The 20,510-nt window shown below is 36.8% G+C and overlaps 1 protein-coding gene across 6 annotated transcripts in view; it reads left to right on the top strand.

The window, feature by feature from the left end:
• Window positions 1-20,510, top strand: part of LOC116304368 (protocadherin-11 X-linked) — a 24,905-nt gene extending 4,395 nt beyond the window's left edge. For 2 of the 6 annotated variants that reach the window (XM_031714093.2, XM_089039033.1), the window contains 2 exons: window positions 3,732-5,294; window positions 16,679-20,510. In XM_031714093.2, the coding sequence (XP_031569953.2) occupies window positions 4,368-5,294; window positions 16,679-18,712 (2,961 nt within the window). In that variant the 5' untranslated portion in view covers window positions 3,732-4,367 and the 3' untranslated portion in view covers window positions 18,713-20,510. Of the gene's footprint in view, window positions 1-3,187; window positions 3,288-3,317; window positions 5,295-16,678 lie in introns of those variants that run through there. The other 4 variants (XM_031714095.2, XM_089039035.1, XM_031714094.2 and 1 more) reach the window with 4 other exon arrangements.

Here is a 20,510-nt window from a genome sequence, read left to right as displayed (position 1 = left end):
AAAGAAAAGGAAGGAAGGAAGGAAGAAGAGAAACAAAGATACAAAGATACAAAGAAAGAGAGGAAGAAAGAAAGAAAGAAAGAAAGAAAGAAAGAAAGAAAGACAGACAGACATTAAAAGCACTACGCAAAGTCCAAGAAATTAATATACGTCACCTGATTTGCCAATAAAAACCTCCCTAATTCTCGTATAATAACAGAATAAAGTCATTACATCAAGGGCGTTAACCTAGTTGACCCGCGACGAGCGAGAACTCTAGGAATCTGAACTATACCCATCTTACTAATGGAATTACCTCCAAGTTGATAATTTTATTAGCAAACTTTAACTCCTCGTTTATTTAATCGGTGACAATTTGCATGACATCCAGATGTACAATTAGGAAGTCATGGAATTTGTTCATTGTACGAAAAACTATCGATTCCCATTCATTGACTAAAATAGATTTTGTACTTCTTGTTGCCACTGAAATGGCTTTCTTATCTTCGCCTCTTCATTTCGCTTGGACACAAGAAGAGTGAGATAAGATTTCAATATTAATCATCACTTTGACGCATATTGTTTTAGGGTGATGACCTATCTCTGTTTTACGTCCTTTGCCCTATAATTGATGGGCTTGACAAGGAAGTGTTTTTTCTGTACCTAAGGAATTTAAAAATAGAACTTCGAAACAGCTTAGGTGAGATAAACACCCGTAAAAAAATTTTCAACTCGACCATCATTGACACACAAAAAAAGAAAAGACAAAAGCTTTCAAAGTGTTTATTCATTTTATACATTCTTTCCACAGACATAAAGACTGCTTTAAAAAATTATTTTCGACAGTTTAAATTAGGATAAAAATAAGATTTACCTAATAATCATCGATGAATCAGAGGTTGGTTTCCTTGCTGACATAATTTTCTAAATGTTTCGGTGTTTTGTCTCTGTGCCCTTTTAAAAGATTAAGATAAGTTGACTGAATTATCACTTGATAGAAAAGTGCAATTCAATTGTTATGTTTGTCAGCGAGGATTATTCTCACTCATGCAAATATAAACTTGGACGTAAATTTGATCAAACTGTTTTTGACCAAAGGTGAGATAAGTTTCCACCGATTTGAAATCAGTTTTTGCATCGCTTTGATTTTAGAAAATAAATATTAAGTTCTAAGATTTTTGAGATAAATCTAAAGAATTGAGTCTAATTTTGTTTTTAGTATTTTAAACCGTGAAAAAATATTCTTTAAGGAAGTACTTTAGTTCTGAAAGAAAATGGGATACACCGCCAAAGGCGAAACAAGGCAAGCAAGCAGGCAAGGCAAAAAATAAATTACTTCTAGATAAAAAAAGCGGTGCACTGATTCCGACGATGCAAAAATCTTCAAGTTTAATAAACCTATCGTAGTTTAATTTCTATCTTGAATATTGTAATGATTATTCAAGAACAACCCTTTGAAAGTCAAAGACCGCACGACCATATGAATGAGTTGATGAGATTTGTACAAATTGTGGTTAGAATTTCACTTGGTTCGAGGATAATCCCTGTTTTTTAGACCAAACAAATAGTTCAACTTGATTTTGAAGGTATTTGTACAAGTTGTTACTTCGATTTTGAGGTTTAAAAGCAGGTAATGAATTAATAACTTGGTAATTGTACCACAAAATGCACATACGAACAAATTTGTACTTGTCATATGCATTTACACTTAACAAGTATTTCCGAAAAAAATAATGGAAATAAGAAAGTAATTTTGGTTCTTTTTCCAATAACCACGCCAAAATAAGCTGCGACTTGACAGCATTAAATAGGATTATGGTCTGAAGACGTATTATTCGAAGTCGACTGTAATTGAAATTTTATAAAAGGCGAGAGAGAGAAGAAAGAAAGAAATTAAAAAGAGAGATGGTATAGATGGTATATCTTCACAGAGCTTTTTCTTGATAAAAGTATTTTACACCAAACTGACAATTTCAAATGAGGTCAACGATTTGAGGAATGAATCTTTTAAGTCAAATGTAAGGAACATTAAAAAAGAAAGGAAGAAAGAGAGAAAGAGAGAGAGAAAGAGAGATGGGATTTTCCTAAAAATTTTCGGTTTGATTTTTAAAATTACTTCTAAAATGATTTAAAAGGTTTTTACGAAATCCATTTTTGAAATATTGATTCCTCCGGCTTTTACTATGAAAAAAGCATTTTTTCCGTTATTATAGTGGAGATTACATCAAATCCTTATCCCAATCCTTGCAAATACGAAAAGTGTTATAAAAAAATCAATGAAATCCTTTACATTTTTTTCTTTTGTCTTTTTACTTTCACTTTGAGAATTAATTTTTAAATTCATTTTCATTCAAAACTCATTTTTTAAAACCTTCCAATTGCATCCTGCAAAGAATTTCTCCTAATCCCTGTACTATGGCCATAACTAATTTCGCAGTCTTGATTACCTCTCGTTCTTCTGCGTCTAATGATTTGTTTGTTCTGTTTTTTTTATAAGTTTTAGGTTAATTTCAATGTCGCCTGTTGAGTGAACATCTCATTTGCAACATTTCCGGTGGACATAATGTCTTCCTCATTAAGAAATCTGTCAAATTTTCTTGAGTTTTTTTATTTAGATGTATTTGTACTTGTCTATTGAACAACACAGCAAAGGCCCTGCGTCAAAGTAATTTAGTCGTCTATTTTTATCCCTAAAAAACACCATCACTTTTTTTCTTTCACGGCTGTGACTTTCGTGACTTCATTCGCTTTCAAACTGACATCGATTTTCGGGCAAAATAAAAACAATTTAAATTCTAATTGAGTTTACAAAAATGATGGTTCACTTCACTACGAATGCTATGGTTTGATTCCAATCTTCATTAGAAAATGGCTGAAAGATAAAGCTAAGTCATTATTCATTTTTCATTCATATGTCTTTCAAAAATTTTTTCTTCGTCTACTTGTATTTTAGGAACCAGTCATGCAATTCAACTACTAAGTTTTTGATGTGTTTTTAAACTCTACGGCATCAAAACAGCATGTATTTACACCAACTAGATCCCTTAATAACTCGTAGATGTCTTAGTACTTATGCTTTAGAGCCCTCCCCCTGAAGGCCTTCAGATAATTTTTGTCACTTAGTCCAGAAGACGTGACCTACTTTGTATATTCGCTTCGTTTCCTTTATAAATATCTAGCATAATGCATTATTACTCCGTCGAGACTAGTTGTCCATGAACCACGGTACTGATAGATAACAATCATGCTATACACAATGGAGTAATTTTTATGTAGTGCATGGGTATCATTGATGAATTATTTAACAGGTGGTACTGTCGCCTGCGTAAGTTAATTAACCAGTTGAGTTCATCGTACATAGAACATAATACAGTAGTTGGCCTTAGTTTTGTTCATTGCGGGTTGACTCCGTTTGAGTTCATCTAGCTCCAACAGAGCATGCAAAGATAAGAATTTTAGTTATAACACTCCTTCATTTTCTTGTCAAAAGCGGTCAATTCTTTTTGTTATAAAACATCTCGAATAGCTGGTGTCATTCAAGCGTTTTTTGACCACAAAAACAAACTCGATTACACCTCTCTAAGACTCGGAACACACCGGGAATTTTCTTAAGAATCATTTGTATAGAACTACAAGGAGATCGTTGTTTTTGTATTTGCTCCATTAGTAGCTGAACAAACATTTCTCCATCGCCGTGTTTGGCTGTGAGTCCGTGCTATCCTTGACACTAATTATCCTTTAATTCTCCCAAGGGATTTTGGCCCTGTAATGAACTGTTCAACACCTCACAAGGAGAGTCAAGTGAGTCGGAGACTGCCATCGCATCAGCCCATTCATCTCTGATATCTTCCTTTGTGTGGAGCGCAGCCTCGTATTCTTTCACGTGTGTATTATCCAAGGAGCTTAACAGGTATTTTAACCGACAAAGGACTTACATTACGCTACTATCTGGGGCAGTCTGTGTTTGTCATTACGATCAATTTCAATCGTGAAGGCGTGAGGTTATAAGCGATTTGCCTTACGTCCTCTAAATCTGACGTGTTTCCGTAGACACGCATATTCAACAAGCTCTGTACGGAAAGGAAAGCCCGAAAGGAAACCCTCACTCAAAGAAGAAAGTGTGAAATCTCTTTACAAGCGGTTAGCCTACATTACTGGAATTCCAGCCAAATTCGAAACGGTTTCTGCCTATGTCAATAAAAGGACAAGTCATCGACAGACCACAGAAGCAGAACGTCTCAATGCGCTTGACGCTACAAGACACACTTCACGCTCTACTCCAACTCTTCACCGCCAAAACATGATAGTATTATTCATCACAATAACTCTCCTTCAACTAAGTGTAGCAAAAACTACAACAATTAAGTTCCAGGTTAAAGAAGAACAAAATGCTCAATGCTTTCGTAGGAGATGCTTCTCAAACCGATCCTCCGAACCGATTGATCAAGGGAAATTTCAAGATTCGTTTTGCAATACAAGATCCAACACAGACTATTTTTAAAATCGATCAGAAAACCGGAATTTTAAGGACAAATCAAGTATTGAATCGAGAAAATTTACCGCCTTCTGCAAGAGGAGATGTATTTCAGATTCAAATCGTTTTCAGCGATGATTCTATGGGCATCACCGGCGTCTTGCCCACAGAGGTAAGAGTGATCGATATCAATGACAATGACCCAAAATTTCCTACGGACTTCGAAGAGCTACGCATTTCTGAATCTGCTCCTCTGAACTCGAGATTCCAACTTGTACCAGCCACAGATGCTGATATCGGGAATAATTCAATCCAGAGCTATAGAATAATTACGGGTAACGAAGACGGGATGTTTGCTTTGAAACTTTTGAAGCCGAGCGCAAATGTCATGTACTTGTATCTAGTGAATGTAAAGCGCCTAGATCGCGAGACCAAAGATTTCTACCGTCTTGTCATAGCTGCAGTAGACGGTGGAACCCCGCTTCCAAGATCTGCTACTAAGATACTTAACATTACTATCTTGGACTCCAATGATCATAGCCCAGAATTTACCAAATTTAATTACATTGGGAAAGTGCGTGAAAATATGCCGAATGGAACATTTGTAGTGCGCGTGGAAGCTACGGATAAAGACATTGGTACAAATGGAATTGTCCGGTATTCCTTAGACCCTCTTCCAGAATATCATGGCTTATTCAGGATAGATGAGCGCACTGGTGAAGTATGGACTAACGCGGTGTTGGACTACGAGAACGACTCCGGATCCAGATATGTTCTATCAGTGAGCGCAAGGGACCTAGGACCGGACTGCATCCCAAGTATGGCTTCTATAACAGTCGAGGTAAGAGGGAGAGTCTTTTTAATATTATAAAACAAACTTTTAAAAATCGCAGTTTGATTTGTTATTACGCTGCGGCTAAAAGTTCAAGCTCCCGCTGAGCTCGTTTTGTTTTGAAGTTGAGAGGCATTTCTGCTGGTCTAGAGGTGTTGAGGCCGTGGTTTCCCTTCACTGTTAGCGATCCATTACATCAGCGCTTTATAATCACAACAACCGTGTTGAAAGAAGCAATAAAATCCGCGCTCAAACGCGCACGCTTGCTTGTTTTCTTTAAGGACTCACTCCAAAATACTGCGCGCAAATTACCTAAGACTCCTACTACACCGCTATCTCTCAAACTACCAACGCATCGTAATCAAACCGGTTTGGATAATTTGTGGGTTGACGCACTCGCAACAACTTCTTGATATCCCTGCATTTTAATTCTCTATATGCAATGGCTACGCGTTTGTGTGATTTCCTCTCACTAACCCAGTAACAAAGGATTCTTTTGTTCAACAAAGCACCCGGTCAGTTGTTTATTAAATTTATCCAAAAGTTATTCCCATAAGTTATCTCTATGATCATTTAATAGCCTAAACCGTCGGCTTTTTCTCTCATTAAACCAAATTCTCTTTTCGTAGTTTCCCCTACATGTCCGTTTATTGTCCAACCATGATTCTATCAACCTGCTAATTCGGATTTTTTAATGACTTAACCAGAGAAGATTTCATTTAATTAATCCAGGCGAAGGGAAGACAAAAGTTTTGGATTTAGTCATCATTTTCAACACGACATTTGAGGGCTTCCCTCTGAGCTTTCGTACAAATCTTTTCAACCCACACAATTGGAATGCCTTAGAAATGGTTTAAAACATTAGCTGTGAGCGATACCCCGTAGATTTTAGTTCCTGTCTTATTTCATTTGTTAAGATGTCTCATCGTCAAACACCCCCGTAAGATTTTTTTCCTGGATCTAATGAAACCCAGGAAGAGACGGGCCTAACACCATCTTGCTAGGCATCGTTTACTCAGTGGCTTAGACTTAATTTATTGTTTAGGGAAAAAGTACTATTATTACTGTCCATCTCTAAACATTTGTTCAGATTCTTTACACCATTGTTTAGTTTCTGCAAACATCAAAGAACACTCATTTGGCTTTTCCTCAACCTTTCTCGCCATTCATTCCATGTTCATTGTCTTACAGTTAATTCCAAATCTTTAAAAAGAACAGAAACCTTTGTGCTGTAGAAAGAACCAATTGTTCGCTACTTCCCTTCTCTACAAAGAATCTATTTACTATTGTATGTGCTGAATTTTTTGGCTACTACAAACTTGGCTTTTTCAAGTCAACGCGCGCGGGAAACATTGTTTCACTATACGATTTTGCCCTTTAGCAACACTTCATTTACTTTGTCTATAAAACATATTTTACATACTTGATGTGTTGTTTTGGCTGCATTTTCGGAAAATATGATGCCCTAATTTACAAAACACGTCAAGACTGGATTATTTTCGGCGATTTTTACAATCCTTTTTTCTGACAAAACTCGCCGACTCTAAACACCTGCAAAAAAATGCCAAAAAAATTATTCGATTGAAATTATCTTCGTATGTTTTCATTTTTCTGGCTTCTTTTTTGCCTTCTTTATATTGACATATCTTATTTCTAGTCACTTCACTTCGCTGTATAAATTACTTCTTCATCATTTTACTGTATTATTTATACCATTCGTCCAATTAAATTTCGGTTTTATATCAAAATAAATGAATGTTTAAAATAATGAATTGTATCATAAACGTTTTTATTTTAAAAAATTCTTCAAATGATTGAATTATTTTAGTATTTTGAAGTTAAGTTCACTATTTTCTTAGGTTATGTGAATTTTATAGTTTTAATCTCAGATATTATCGGATTGATAGGAACATTTCTTGATCTCCTAGAGCGCTCAACGTCTTACGTATAGGCAGTTTTTAGCCGCCATCCATATCCACTTTGCACTCAATTAGCAAAGTACACCAACCTACAACCATTCTAAAATGACACGAAACACAAAGCCTGAGAGAAAGCTTGATGAATGCTTGTTTGCTATGCTTTTTCTTCTAACAAAGGGTGCTTTTTTGCTTGAAAATAAAGTGAGAGAGTTTGTTTGCTGACGGATGACATAGCTAATGGCCTGCGTGCTATAACTAATTTTGTAGGACATTTTTTCTAAGAAAAACTCTGACGTAAAGGAAGATAAATTTTTGTTGCTTTGCGATGGCGACACTGGAATGCAACATTAATTTCATTATATCCTCTTATTTTCCTTTTAAAATTTTCCTCAACGACAAGAAATTCTACTCGTTTTAACTAAAACATGTCTTTGTCTTCTAGTCTTTTCATATTTTCAGCAAGAAAATATTTTTCGTAGTGTGTTTTTTTTTTTTTTTGTAAATTTTACTGAAGAGCCCTGTCATTGAGTGATCGTACTTTATACTGTCATTACAAAACGTCAACTCAAGTCGGAATTCTTAAAGTCATTAAATAAAAAGAAACCTTATACTTTATTACGTAGTTCAGATTAAAATTCTGCAGATTCTTGGAAAACAATAGAAAAAATAGAAACGGTGAATGTTAGTATAATGTTATGTACGTCATGTCGAATTGAAAATTTTAATTTACCACACATGGTGTTTTTGACTTTTCTTTTTTGTCAAGAATATATTTATTTAGCGAGGAATGAAGTTCACACATCGTATAATAGCCATTGTTTTAGGTTTCTTTGCCGACTTATCAAGATTTATTGCCTCTAAGAACCATAACAATAGAATATTATATACCATATCAACCAAGAAAATGTAAGATGTAATTATCTATGAATTTAATTTAAAAGTTGTCGTAAACACTGAAGGAAATTGAATTAGGTATATTTTCTGCGAGTTTTTCGCAAAACCTGTTGCTTTTTTTGGCAATGCTGCTTCATTAAAAAGGATTTGCTTATGAAGCTTTTATTACTTAAATGTGAAACGAGCAGTTTTGACGTGAAATTTGTTTCAAAACACTTAGGTGAGATTTCATTATTCGAGTTTGTGATTTGAAAACCCACGGTTTGAAATAATAAACGTTTCCAAGACTCTTTGAAAAAACCCGGTTACTTGATGCAAAGAAGCCAAAATATTTAATATAGCTTTACTATTAAAGCCAATCCGATTCTGGTCCGTGCTTTTAAGCTAAAACTTCCAATTTCTAAGGTATTTTTTGTTTGTGTAATATCTCAGGGTCTTTAGCCATAAGCGGCTTAAGTAGACGCACTTATGAACCCACTCACCCTAAGACTATCAAATATATCAAACCCTGTCAGTCTTTGACATTTGAAATTCTTAATTCTTCAATTTATTCGTACTAAACTTCATTTGGAAGTCTTTTATTTTTTTACTGCGTGAAAGCGTCGCTTTGTAAAGTAACCAGATAGAGTCAAGTTTCTTGAAGAAGTGTGTCGCCGGATGAGCCTTTCTTTTCACCTCAAATATGCATTTTTACAAGTCATTGAATGCAGGAGACAGGAGGCTAGACCCGTCATTATTATCATGAACAAAGTCATACTTTGATTAAAACAAATAAGTTTTCTATGTGTGTCGAAGGTAAAATTTTCTGTTTCATGGTGTCTTTCTATAAGTTTTTTCGTTGTTGAACACTCTACTTATATATTTTTATATCTTCCATTCATTTTATTTCAGGTTTTTTCCCCCTTTTTTACTATGAGTCGAATCAATTATGAATAATACTCATTTATAATGCTTTAGATATGTGATCGATCAAAATCTAATCTCTTATTTCTAGGTTTTTACCGATTTTTTGGCATTTCTAAGATCGTATCGATATTTTCTGACGTTTTCTTTGTTTTCTGCTTCTAATTACTGTGCCTTCCTAGCGCGTTTATCGGTGGGATTCAGTATTGTTTTGTCTTCAAAATGACAAAAAAAATTACCAATTACTAACTAGGGTGTGCAATATCAGTTGTTTCTTTCTGTCTTTTGCCCGCCCAAAACAATACCATATATGAAATGTAACATTTCGACATGTGCAATTTACCCAAACTTAATATTTCTACGTATACGATTGCTTGAGATTTTCTAATCTGCTTGAAGAATTTGTTCGTTATCACTAGCTTTTTTTGTGTGTGTGTGTTTTAGATATTATTTTGATCATAATTATAATCTACTAAGTAGTTTTCGTTCAGTTTACTCAGTGATGTCAGAAGTACTAGAAGGATTTACCCGGTAGAGTGATAGTGATGATGATGATGATGATGATGATGACAAAGAGTGTAGTACCTGTCAATGCTGTGAGGCACTCTTAACCCTTGAAGCCTTTTTATGAGGGATTTTATCGAGAGGATTCAAGCTCCTCATTGCCAAAAGTGCTCTGCGATATCTCTGAAATTCATAGCTGTGCCATATCGAATAAAACCTTTCATTCTTCCTTTCTTTCTTCCTTCCTTCCTTTCTTTTTCTATTTCAAAATCATCTACGTAAGAAGTATCAACATTTCATATATTTTTCTCCCCCCCCCCATTCCCTTTTCTCTTCTTTTTTTCTTTTTCTCTCTTGGAAACCATTTTTTCTTATTTCCCTACTCCATTGCCACCCTTCCCTTCTTCTTTTGCTACAAAAGGTGACGTGCAGGATGTCATGTTTTCCCGTTGTTTTCAGCTCTCGTTTTCCATTTGAATCTATGAATAAATTAAAGAACCACTACCGTATTATTATCCTCGATCAACTTCCAAATCCCTCTTTTAACGATTCACAGACCGACTGGTGTCTCTACAGAGCAATAAAAGTCTTTGAATTAGACTTTCTGTCTCATTTGATTAATAGAAAAGGCAATCCCACCAATTTCCCGCGTCACGTACAAGTTTTATCGTCTCGTAATCTTCATGACTATTACCTCAAGTGTAAGAGTTAGAGTTTTGGAGTTGCCCTAAAGCTTGTTTCAAAAGCGTTTATGATTTCGAGGGGGTTTTAATTTTTTTCGAGCCATCTCGAGGTGTTTTTCGCTCGTTTACTAATCTTCCAGAGACAAAATGGCGTCGGTAAAGTCGGTAAAATTTATTCATATTTTTTTCTTTGCTTGAATCTTCATAATATTAATATATTTTTTATAAAAAAATTTTATAAAAATATTTTGTTTTTTATTTTTTTACTTTCCTCAGCCCCAGGTGATACAAAAGTGCCATTTTTTAAAGTGCTACTACGACGAAAATCGCTCAAACTTGGATTCAGCTGAAACTTCCTAAGAATACTCTTTAAAGGTCCAATAATCACTGTATGAAGTGTTTTCTCGATATTCAGTACGAAAGTATGATATTTTTACGATTATTTTTTGGAGTCTGTGACGTCATACACTCAACATCGAACATCGCTCCATACATTTCTTCGTAGTTTATGATCAAAATATCAGTAGTAAAGGGAGAAAGAAATACCCAAACACCCCAAAATATAAATTATAGTCACAAGTAATGTGAAATAAGCACATTAGCCACCCTTTGGGCTTCATAGGAATAAAATAAATTAAGGATTTATATACAAAGAAATATATGTAGCAATGTTTGATGTTGAGTGTATGACGTCACAGACTCCAAAAAATAATCGTAAAAATATCATACTTTCGTACTGAATATCGAGAAAACACTTCATACAGTGATTATTGGACCTTTAAAGAGTATTCTTAGGAAGTTTCAGCTGAATCCAAGTTTGAGCGATTTTCGTCGTAGTAGCACTTTAAGTATTTTCCATATTCGCCTTCTATGTTACACAATTATTTTCCAATTCCTCTTCTATGTTACACAACTATTATCCTTTTATCTTCAAACTTTAAAAATTCCTTTTTAAAGACTTTAAGAGTTGAAAAACCTGTCATTAAAATCTTTGAATTGGTTTTCAAGGGGTTGACGTAGAGTGCTCTACAGTCAACAAGTGGAATGAATTACACGACCAAAAACAAAACCCTCAGCACAGCACGGTAATCCCTCAAAAATTTCCCTTCCAATTCTATATCCATAGTAGGACTTAACTCTCCAGAAATTTTTAAATTTCCCGTCGTTTTATCAATTTTCCTACTGGATATGGTATTGCTGGTTGTCGATCATTCCCAAGAGACGGCGGCCATGTTCTTTTGTTAAATTCATCCAACATGGCTGTGAAAAACTTATTTTGACCATGACGTTGATCGTGTGGCTTTGTACCACCTGTTGCCTTAACCACACACACCGTCTGGACAATTCCAACAATATTCCAGATCTTCTGTATCATTCTTTGGTATTTTTTTCTCGCTAACTTTCCATTAGATTGTTTTCATAAGACTTAAATTTATTAATCTAAGGATTGTAGCGATTAATATCCGTTCCTCTTAATAAGATTATTGATTTGGACATCAAAGTAGAAATCCTTTTAATTCCATATAACTTTAATCTAATTTTCCAGAGTTTATTACGAGGTCAAGCTCTCCTAATCCTTCGCTAAACTTTTAATCTAGGGCCTGAGAGAGCTATGGATAATGAAAACGAGACACTTGTTGCTATCGACCCTTTCCACACGAACGGAAACCTAAATTAAGAGCTCTGTTATAATGTATCGATTGACATGACTCCTAATTACCACCAACGCCATAATTACAGGGGCTGTTCTTGTATTCCTGTAAGATTCAGGTCTAAAACTTGCAAAAAACGCATTAGGAAATCATTCTTTTATAATAGAACTATTTCTTAGTAATTTGTTTGCTTTTACGGCCATTAAGCAAGCGTTATCAGAATAGATTCCCATAGAAAACTATTCAACTATATCAATTCTTTGACCGCGATAACGTCCATTTTAGCGTGAAGTAGAACGAAGTCAGACATCTTGTCTCTTTATCGATATGTCGGGACGTTTTGCGATTTGCTATCTTTGTTATTTGTTATCTTTTCATAGAACCCGTCATCTAGACGCTCGGGCTATCCTTTTTCTATTTCATAGCTGCTTGAGTCTCCTGGGAATATTTCTTATTGATAGTAGTGTTATAATTATGGGGTAGCTTTTTAGCTCGGGCTATTCTTTTTCCATTTCATAGCTGCTTGAGTCTCCTGTGAATATTTCTTATTGATAGTAGTGTTATAATTATGGGGTAGCTTTTTAGCTCGGGCTATTCTTTTCCCATAGCTGCTTGAGTCTCCTGTGAATATTTCTTATTGATAGTTAGTGTTATAATTATGGGGTAGCTTTTTAGCTCGGGCTATTCTTTTCCATTTCATAGCTGCTTGAGTCTCCTGTGAATATTTCTTATTGATAGTAGTGTTATAATTATGGGGTAGCTTTTTAGATAATGCTTAGTTGTGCTGTAGTGTTCGTAAGTGACTTTCGATAGCCGCGTACAGAAAGCCACACTTTAACTCGGTAATGAATGAATAGATAAGACGTATCTTGTAGTAGCTGAATTATTTATGTTTTGTGAGGTTAGAATAAGCACAACGTTCAACAAATAGCATCGGCTCGATCCGTGGACTTGTTTGCTCTTTGTCCTATTTATCTTATTAGTCTCCCCGTCCATAATTCGGTCATTAATGAATTAATCCATTAAGTGCTCTTATGTATAGATCATTGACGTAATTATTTCGATTCACACACGTCCTATTTTTTTCATTTTTCTTTTATCCAATTCATTCGTCACGGCATCCATTCATTCGTCACGGCATCCATTCATTCGTCACAGCATCCATTCATTCGTCACGGCATCCATTCATTCGTCACGCCATCCATTCATTCGTCACGGCATCCATTCATTCATCAACTCAGTCGGCTTTCACACAAGCACTCCGCACCATTCCACTATTTTGATTGTTCATTCATTTCAGATAGTCAGTCAGTCAGTCAGTCAGTCAGTCAGTCAGTCAGTCAGTCAGTCAGTCAGTCAGTCAGTCAGTCAGTCACTGAGTCAGTCATTCTTTCATTCTTTCATTCATTCATTCATTCATTCATTTCTTTGTTGATCCCTTCTTACTCACCCATCCTATTCAATTCGTCCACATTCTATTCTATCATCCTACCCATCCAAAAATCCATCCATCCATTCACTTCATTCCATCCGGATCAGCCTTCCCATCTATCTATCTATCTATCCATCCACTCACCCACCCACCCATCCATCCATCCTTCCACCCATCCATCCATCCTGAACAGCCCTATATCCATTTCCTGAATCATCCCATCCATTCATATCTTGTTCAAGTAGATGTTTAATGTTGATTTAGTAAGTCTGTACTTAGTTATGTAAGAAATAATTAGCCAACACCAAACAACCAGCCGTTTATTTATCCATTTCGATTCATTTAATCTTCTCTAATGTGTTTGTGCATTTTCTAAATCAAGAAGTGTGTATTCATATCACCAACCTCTTCATTCATATAAACACCTGTAACCTTGTCTTCCATCTCGGATCTAGAATATTCTACAAACCACTCCTTATTCTATAAACAGCTCATCTTATAACTTGCATGAGTGCTTCCCAAGAGGATAATGCTATGTATCCCTGACCTGATTTCAATACTGCTTTATCTTGTTTGAAAGTGTTTTTCAAACCTGAATCCCCCCTCCCCAATTTCTTGTTACTTTTGGCACTTGTTTTTTCTACTGGCTTATTCTAACTTTCTTTGCTTCTGTGTTTCGCAGAATTTTTTTGATTTTTAAAATAGTAATTATTGCATTAAAAGAAAATAGAAATTCAAGGTAAAATAAGGTCGTTCGTTAACCCATGTAGCATGCGCAGGGCATATCTTATGACAAACCCCAAAAAATCTCGGCAAACAAAATATAAATTATAGTATTTCATAAAGGAATGCTAAACCAAGAAAAAGCTATTGATTCTTTGAAATAGAAAATTTAAAAATATATATATTGGAATATAAGTGGTTTAGTACAACCTCTTTCGCTCTTAGACAGACGTCGCCTGATTTCGTGACAAAAATAAACCATTCCTGACTTGAGTTCGCATTTGGTACGAATTCCATTCATTGAAGCAAGGAGTCTGCTATCAACTTTGCAGAAACGCTGCAAAATCTAATATCGATTAAGCTTTGTGGTTTTTTTTTGTGAAAAAATCGAAGTACTATTCATTCTGATGGATGGATCGTATCATTTTCAAACGATAATCATAAGTGACGTTATTTGAATACCAGAATCATAACATAGGAAACAATCCATTATCATTTAGGATAAATGTTCTTTTGTACTCCTCGCCTTGTAGCTAAAGGCAAAATTTTATTATTATTATTATTCCAGTTGAAATCTCTTTTCTGTGTCGTCTCTCTCCACGCTGTTCTCTTCAATCAACATGATTTTCGAACTAACGGTCAATAGATCACTAAAGTCGTCAGTTTGCATGAATTATTTACATTCTAGAATTAGATAATCTGTCATTGAAAAAACAGAATCGTAAAAACAACCATCCATATGTCTTGATTACATCCGACATTTTGTGGCGGCTCGATGTGTTTTCCTTCTCGAATGGCATTTCTAATTGTTTTTGCATTAAATACTTGGTGTTGCTGGAAGAATCTCAAAACATTCTGTACGCAAACCATCAACAAATTCCATTTTAATAGTTCTGTTGATTTCGTAACTTTAAGCTGCATTTTGTGCGCGTTTGTCATTGGTCTATATTCGTGGTTCATCGCATTGACTCTTTAACCACTTCCTTTTCGACTAGAGCCGGTTGTCCCCTCAGGGGGGGACCATTCTCGCGCCAATTTGTCTTCGACCGCCGCCATTCTGTCTTCTATCTTCTTAATCTAGAATTATTTTTAGTAAACATTTCATGGCTCGTTTGAATCTTAGTATTCAGAAGATATCTTAGATAATCCGAATCTGCCCTCTTCCAACTTCTGCGACCAGACTGTCGAAGATCTATGTCGAATCTGTAACGCTATTATCATCTTACACTGGCGTTCGACCTCTTGGCGTATGCCCTACCTGACTACTCGAGTGTGAGATGTATATAAAACAAGGCCATTTAGATCGTATTTTAAGATAAAGAGCGTAATTGATTCCTGCGCGTTTAGCGTGGAATATTGGTCATCATTATAAAGATTTCTAATGGTAGACAGCACGGTAGTTGATGTCGAGGTCAGCGCTTTCAAGAATCCATCTGAATGGCACTTGTTAACGCTTTTTGGTCTGTTTGTTGTCGCTGTGAACTTTTCTCGAGTGTTTCCGTCGTTTTGCTTTGATCTGTCTCTACACGCCTACATCCTTGCACGTAACGACTAGCTTAATCCTAGGTGGAACTCGCTTACTTCGGTTTTCCGTGGGGTGGGGTAAGGGTGGCAAGTACCCGATAGGGGGGCAAGTACCCGATAGGGGGCGTTTCTCCCCGTTTGCAACAAGTTTCATGATTGGTTTAAAAAGCAATAAGATAGCATTAAAATGACAATATTAGTCTCCTTGCAGCTCGTTGGAATGCAGCACAATTTGGAGGTCATAACAATAGGTTTCCAATTCTCATGAGATTGAAATTCTTTTGTTTTGTCGTCCAAATTGAGCTGCTTTGACGTCACATGCAAGGGGTCTATTAAACAAAACCTAATCTATAGCTAACAAAAAGGGTGCTTTAATATGGAACAATCTAGAGGACGCCTTATTGCCCGATAGACCCCTTGTATCAATTCCCAGTTGGTGGACAGCGCATTGGAATTCAATCCTCAGAGAGTAAAATTCTACCGTCTACCTTCAGCTGCGTTAGGGATGCTGCAAGGGCTGGTTTATATACCCAATATCGGCGGAGTTGGGAGTTGTAGAGTGTTGCTTTGGCTTTCGGAAAAAGTAAAATGAAAACTGGGATTTTTAAAATGTTTGCGCTATGTTCCACAAGCTCAACAAATTATCTAGAATATCTCAGAATTTAAAACTTGATCTCGGACAATTTATAACAATTTGTTTCTATTGTTTACTGTCCTTTAAAAATAAAGGAATAGTGTCTCATAATCCTTATAATAGTACTATAAATTTAAACCAGATACTGTTGTTTGTGGGACAGGGTTTGAATTCCATTGGGCATTGGTGATTGGCCTGTCAACGCGTGGAGAATTAATGTGTAAACCTGCTTATTTATATTTATACACATTTCAATAAAGTTAGTCACATGAAAGCTGAGACCGACAAGAATTATGGGTAGATACATTTTACATGTTTTAACCGCTTGATAACTGTTGATGGACTTGAGATCTTCTACCAGTTGCAAGTTAACCTCCTCTGAGCATCCTCAACTGCTGCAGTTTGTGTCAAAAGCTTTACTTGTTGAATATGAAATATTTCCCCATGATTCTCAGCGATCACAGCTTTCTAGGTTTTTGGTGACTAACTTTATTGAAATACGTATATTTTTTTATTATCTTTAAGGTGATTGATGAAAACGACAACAAGCCGGTAATCATCGCCCTTCCCGTACAGGCCGTCCTCGAGAGTGGACGAATCCCCGAGGATATTCCCGTAGGGCGTGCCGTAGCCTCGATCCAGGTCAACGACAAAGACAGCCCTAACAACAGCATGATAGATTTACGTTTAATCAACCACAAACATGACTTTCGGATCAAAACCATCTTTCCCAATAGTAACTACCTTCTTGTAGTACAACGTCCTCTTAATCTATCAAGAAAGGCGTGGTATGACATGAAACTGATCGCCAGAGATAGTGGCGTACCTTCACTAAACAGTACTTCTCCCATCTTCTTCCGAATCGCAGACAAGAACAGACACGCGCCCAACTTTACTAAATCTGTCTACGAAGTGAAGGTGGTCGATGATGTTAAACCTGGCACGCACATCGCCAGTATTGCAGCTTACGACCCTGACACTGATCGAGAAGGGGACTTGGAGTACTCCATTAACACTCTTAGGATGGGAAATAAGAATGTCTCCAATCCAGAGAGGTTTTTTAAATACGATAAAAAAACTGGCAACCTGAAGGTGATTCCAAAACTATGGTGTTCCTTCACGCCATCTTTTGACTTAGTCGTCGAAGCCAGGGATAATGGACGGGTAAGGAGGCGCGGCAGTGCTGTTGTCAAGGTAACAGTGCTATGCGCAAAGTATCAGTATAATTTCACCATCAAGGAGAATCAGCCTAAGGGGAGTGTAGTGGGTCGTGTGGTGGTGGACCCCCCGTCTCCTGGCAAGAAACTCTCATTCAAAATCGTTAACGATGCACGGAAGGATTTCATCATCAATAACGCAAGTGGTTTCATAACAACCGCTCGAATGCTGGATCGTGAATCCGTAGCAACACACTCCTTGGTTGTCTTGGTTACCGATGGTTTGATTGACATGCGTTTGACTGTTCTTGTTCACGTGGAGGATGTGAACGACAACGCGCCTATTTTCATTGGTCTAAACGACAATCATGAGGTGTCGCTACCCTCGACAGCAAAACGAGGCGATGAAGTCATTACAGTCAGGGCTACGGATCCCGATACGGGGTCTAACGGCCGAATTCAATATACCCTGGAGTCTGGTAACGATGATAAGACATTTATTCTAGACAAAGACCGTGGCGTGTTGGTTGTCTTTGATTATTTATTTGAACCCTCTTACGAGCTTAAGATCAAAGCTACTGATGCGGGAGAAGGGTCCAAGACCGCATACGTCACGCTAAGGGTTGTGGTCGCTCTTCCAAAGTATCTGCAATCGACCTCTCGTCCCTCTAAGGTACCTATATACGACACACAGGAAGGGAATGGGGGCCTCTTGGCGTCGAAAACCATATTGATCGTGGTGATCCTGTGCTCTATTGTAAGCTTGCTGGTGGTAGTAGTTATTGTGGTGGTTGTCATTCGGTGTTATCGAAGACAAGGCGAGACCAAGACCCACAAGTGCACGCCTCTCCAACGAGATTCCAACTTCAGAGAACCTGAAATCAGCCGCGAAGCCGCCATTAAAGCTTCGAAACAAATGTACAGCCAAGCGACGGTGAACATGTATGCGTCGAACGAGATGCTGGAAATTAAGAAACCCAAGAATCTAAAGATGGGTCAAGCGCAACCCTTACCGCTGAAGAGCTCCTTTGCCACCAGTCCAACAGGTGTCAATGCATCACCCAGCCATCGGGTGAACAACCCACCGCCCTATGCAGATATATACCCGCCAATATCTACGACTAGACCAGTATCTGAGTGCTTTAGCAGTGGCGATGAGCTGGATAGTGGTAGAGGAGACAGCTCTCTGCCGTCCAGCCCATATTCATGTCACACTTTGGGGAAAACGAACAATGACCACACGAATCATTACTCGACATATAAGCACCCCAAGAGAGACTCGACAAGTTATAATCATTACAACCACCCTGTGGTCACGCTGCCTAACCGCTCACAAAGCGGCAAAAAGAAAACTGTGACGATTGCTCCAGATGCTTTGCCGCATTCTTCTACTAACTTGTGAAAAGAGTTTTTACATGTTGTTGAATGCGTGACATTGCGCACATGTGTGCGCACCAACTAGGACATGTCACGCAAGTATAGAGACCCTGCTGGATTCAACGGTCGTTGCGGGATGCTTGCTTCAATTGCACTTTGCGTGACTGACAAATGTCACGCAACAGACTGTCGTGCTAAGGAATATGTTTATTTAAAGAAGAAGGAGTAGTCCCAATTTTGCATATCGCAATAGACCACTTGCATGTGACGTCAAAGGGGCTGAATTTGGAGGACAAAACAAAATAATTTCAATCTAGAAAGAATTGGAAACCCATTGTTATGTCCTCCAAATTGAGCTACATTCCGACGTGCTTCAAGGGGTCTATACGAGGATACAGGACTTGCACTGTGATAAGTAATAGGTTAGTAATCATTGGGTAGTACGTGAATGTATCGCAAGTAACTGGCTACGAATTCTACGTAAGATTTTCTCCCCGTCTCTTGAAGCATGTGGCGAATATTGAATATTATTATTTCTCAGTTTATCTTTCGTATTTAAAACTTTTATCTTCGTATTTTTCAACGTTTTTACTCAACATTGTTCAAGAGACTCATTTCCATTCTATATTTTAAATCCTTTCATCTTGTTCTTCGATCAAGCTATTTTCATGATCGTATTTTTTGTTAAATTCCGATCAAAGTGATCAAACTTTTGCACATTTTTTGGTACAATATCTTTTCCATTCAAGTTTTTCATTTGCATGACAGTGGCTTACGTCATGGGCTACGTAGACTTACGACACAGGCTACAGCTGACGTCATTTTAAACTAAATAAGACTTCGAGCCTTTTAATAGAAAAACTTAGTAGGATATCTTGTCAGTAAAATTAGTTTGGATTTTAGTGGGTTGAATAGGTGTTGGAGGTAGAAATAGTGGGGAATGGACTATGAAATGGTTTCCAATTTAAACCAATCAAAAATCAGGAAAATATAAACCAGCCAATCAAAGTGATAGAAGTCGAAAGCCACATAACTGCGTGTCTCCACATAACTGCGTGTTTTCGTGTTAGTCAGGGATTATATTCAGTATAGGTAAATATTGGACACTGCATAAGATTGAAAATTGAAAAAATGGAAAAAAGAATAAGATAAAGGGAATTGGAGATTCTCGTTAGTTTAAAGAAAACAGGAAAATATTTAACTGAACTTTAATGTACAGAACTTGGAAAAGGCCAATAGGACGTTTGCATGATGGCGTCATTTGACTCCCATTACCAAGATGCTTCCCCAATTTTTTTTCGTATTTAAAATTGTATTCCCCATGAGAATAGTATGACAATAGTCCCCTTCACGGTTCCCTGCGCCATCTTGAAAGGTAACCGAACCGACAAACGATGAGCTTGCAATGATAGAGACCTTTTTTAACACCTTGGACAATTATTCACAGGTCTCTATCATTGCAAGCTCATCGTTTGTCTCGCTTCGATGCAAGGGCATGACTACCTTTCAAGATGGCGCAGGGAACCGTGAAGGGGACTATTGGTGCTAATTAACTAAACGAAAGAAAGTGTACAAGGGAGTCTGGTAGTAGAGGTCAATGACGCCATCATGCAAACGTGTTATTCAAATGGCTTATTGATTTCTTATACATTTGGCATAAGGATTGATCATATTCATTTTGTATAATTTATCTTTCATATATAAGGTGATGAGATAGCTCATTTATTATGATAATTATTATATAGACAATCAAGAAGGAATTAATCATTAAATCATTGGTATAAATTATTAGATAATGACTTGATTAAAATAAAAATGTTCGA

This window comes from Actinia tenebrosa, unplaced genomic scaffold (genome assembly GCF_029948245.1).
Source record: "Actinia tenebrosa isolate PJP-AT-01 unplaced genomic scaffold, QUT_ActTen_1.0 PGA_scaffold6__47_contigs__length_16458017, whole genome shotgun sequence".
Lineage (NCBI taxonomy): Eukaryota > Metazoa > Cnidaria > Anthozoa > Actiniaria > Actiniidae > Actinia > Actinia tenebrosa.
This window is presented reverse-complemented; position numbering and strand designations above follow the sequence as displayed.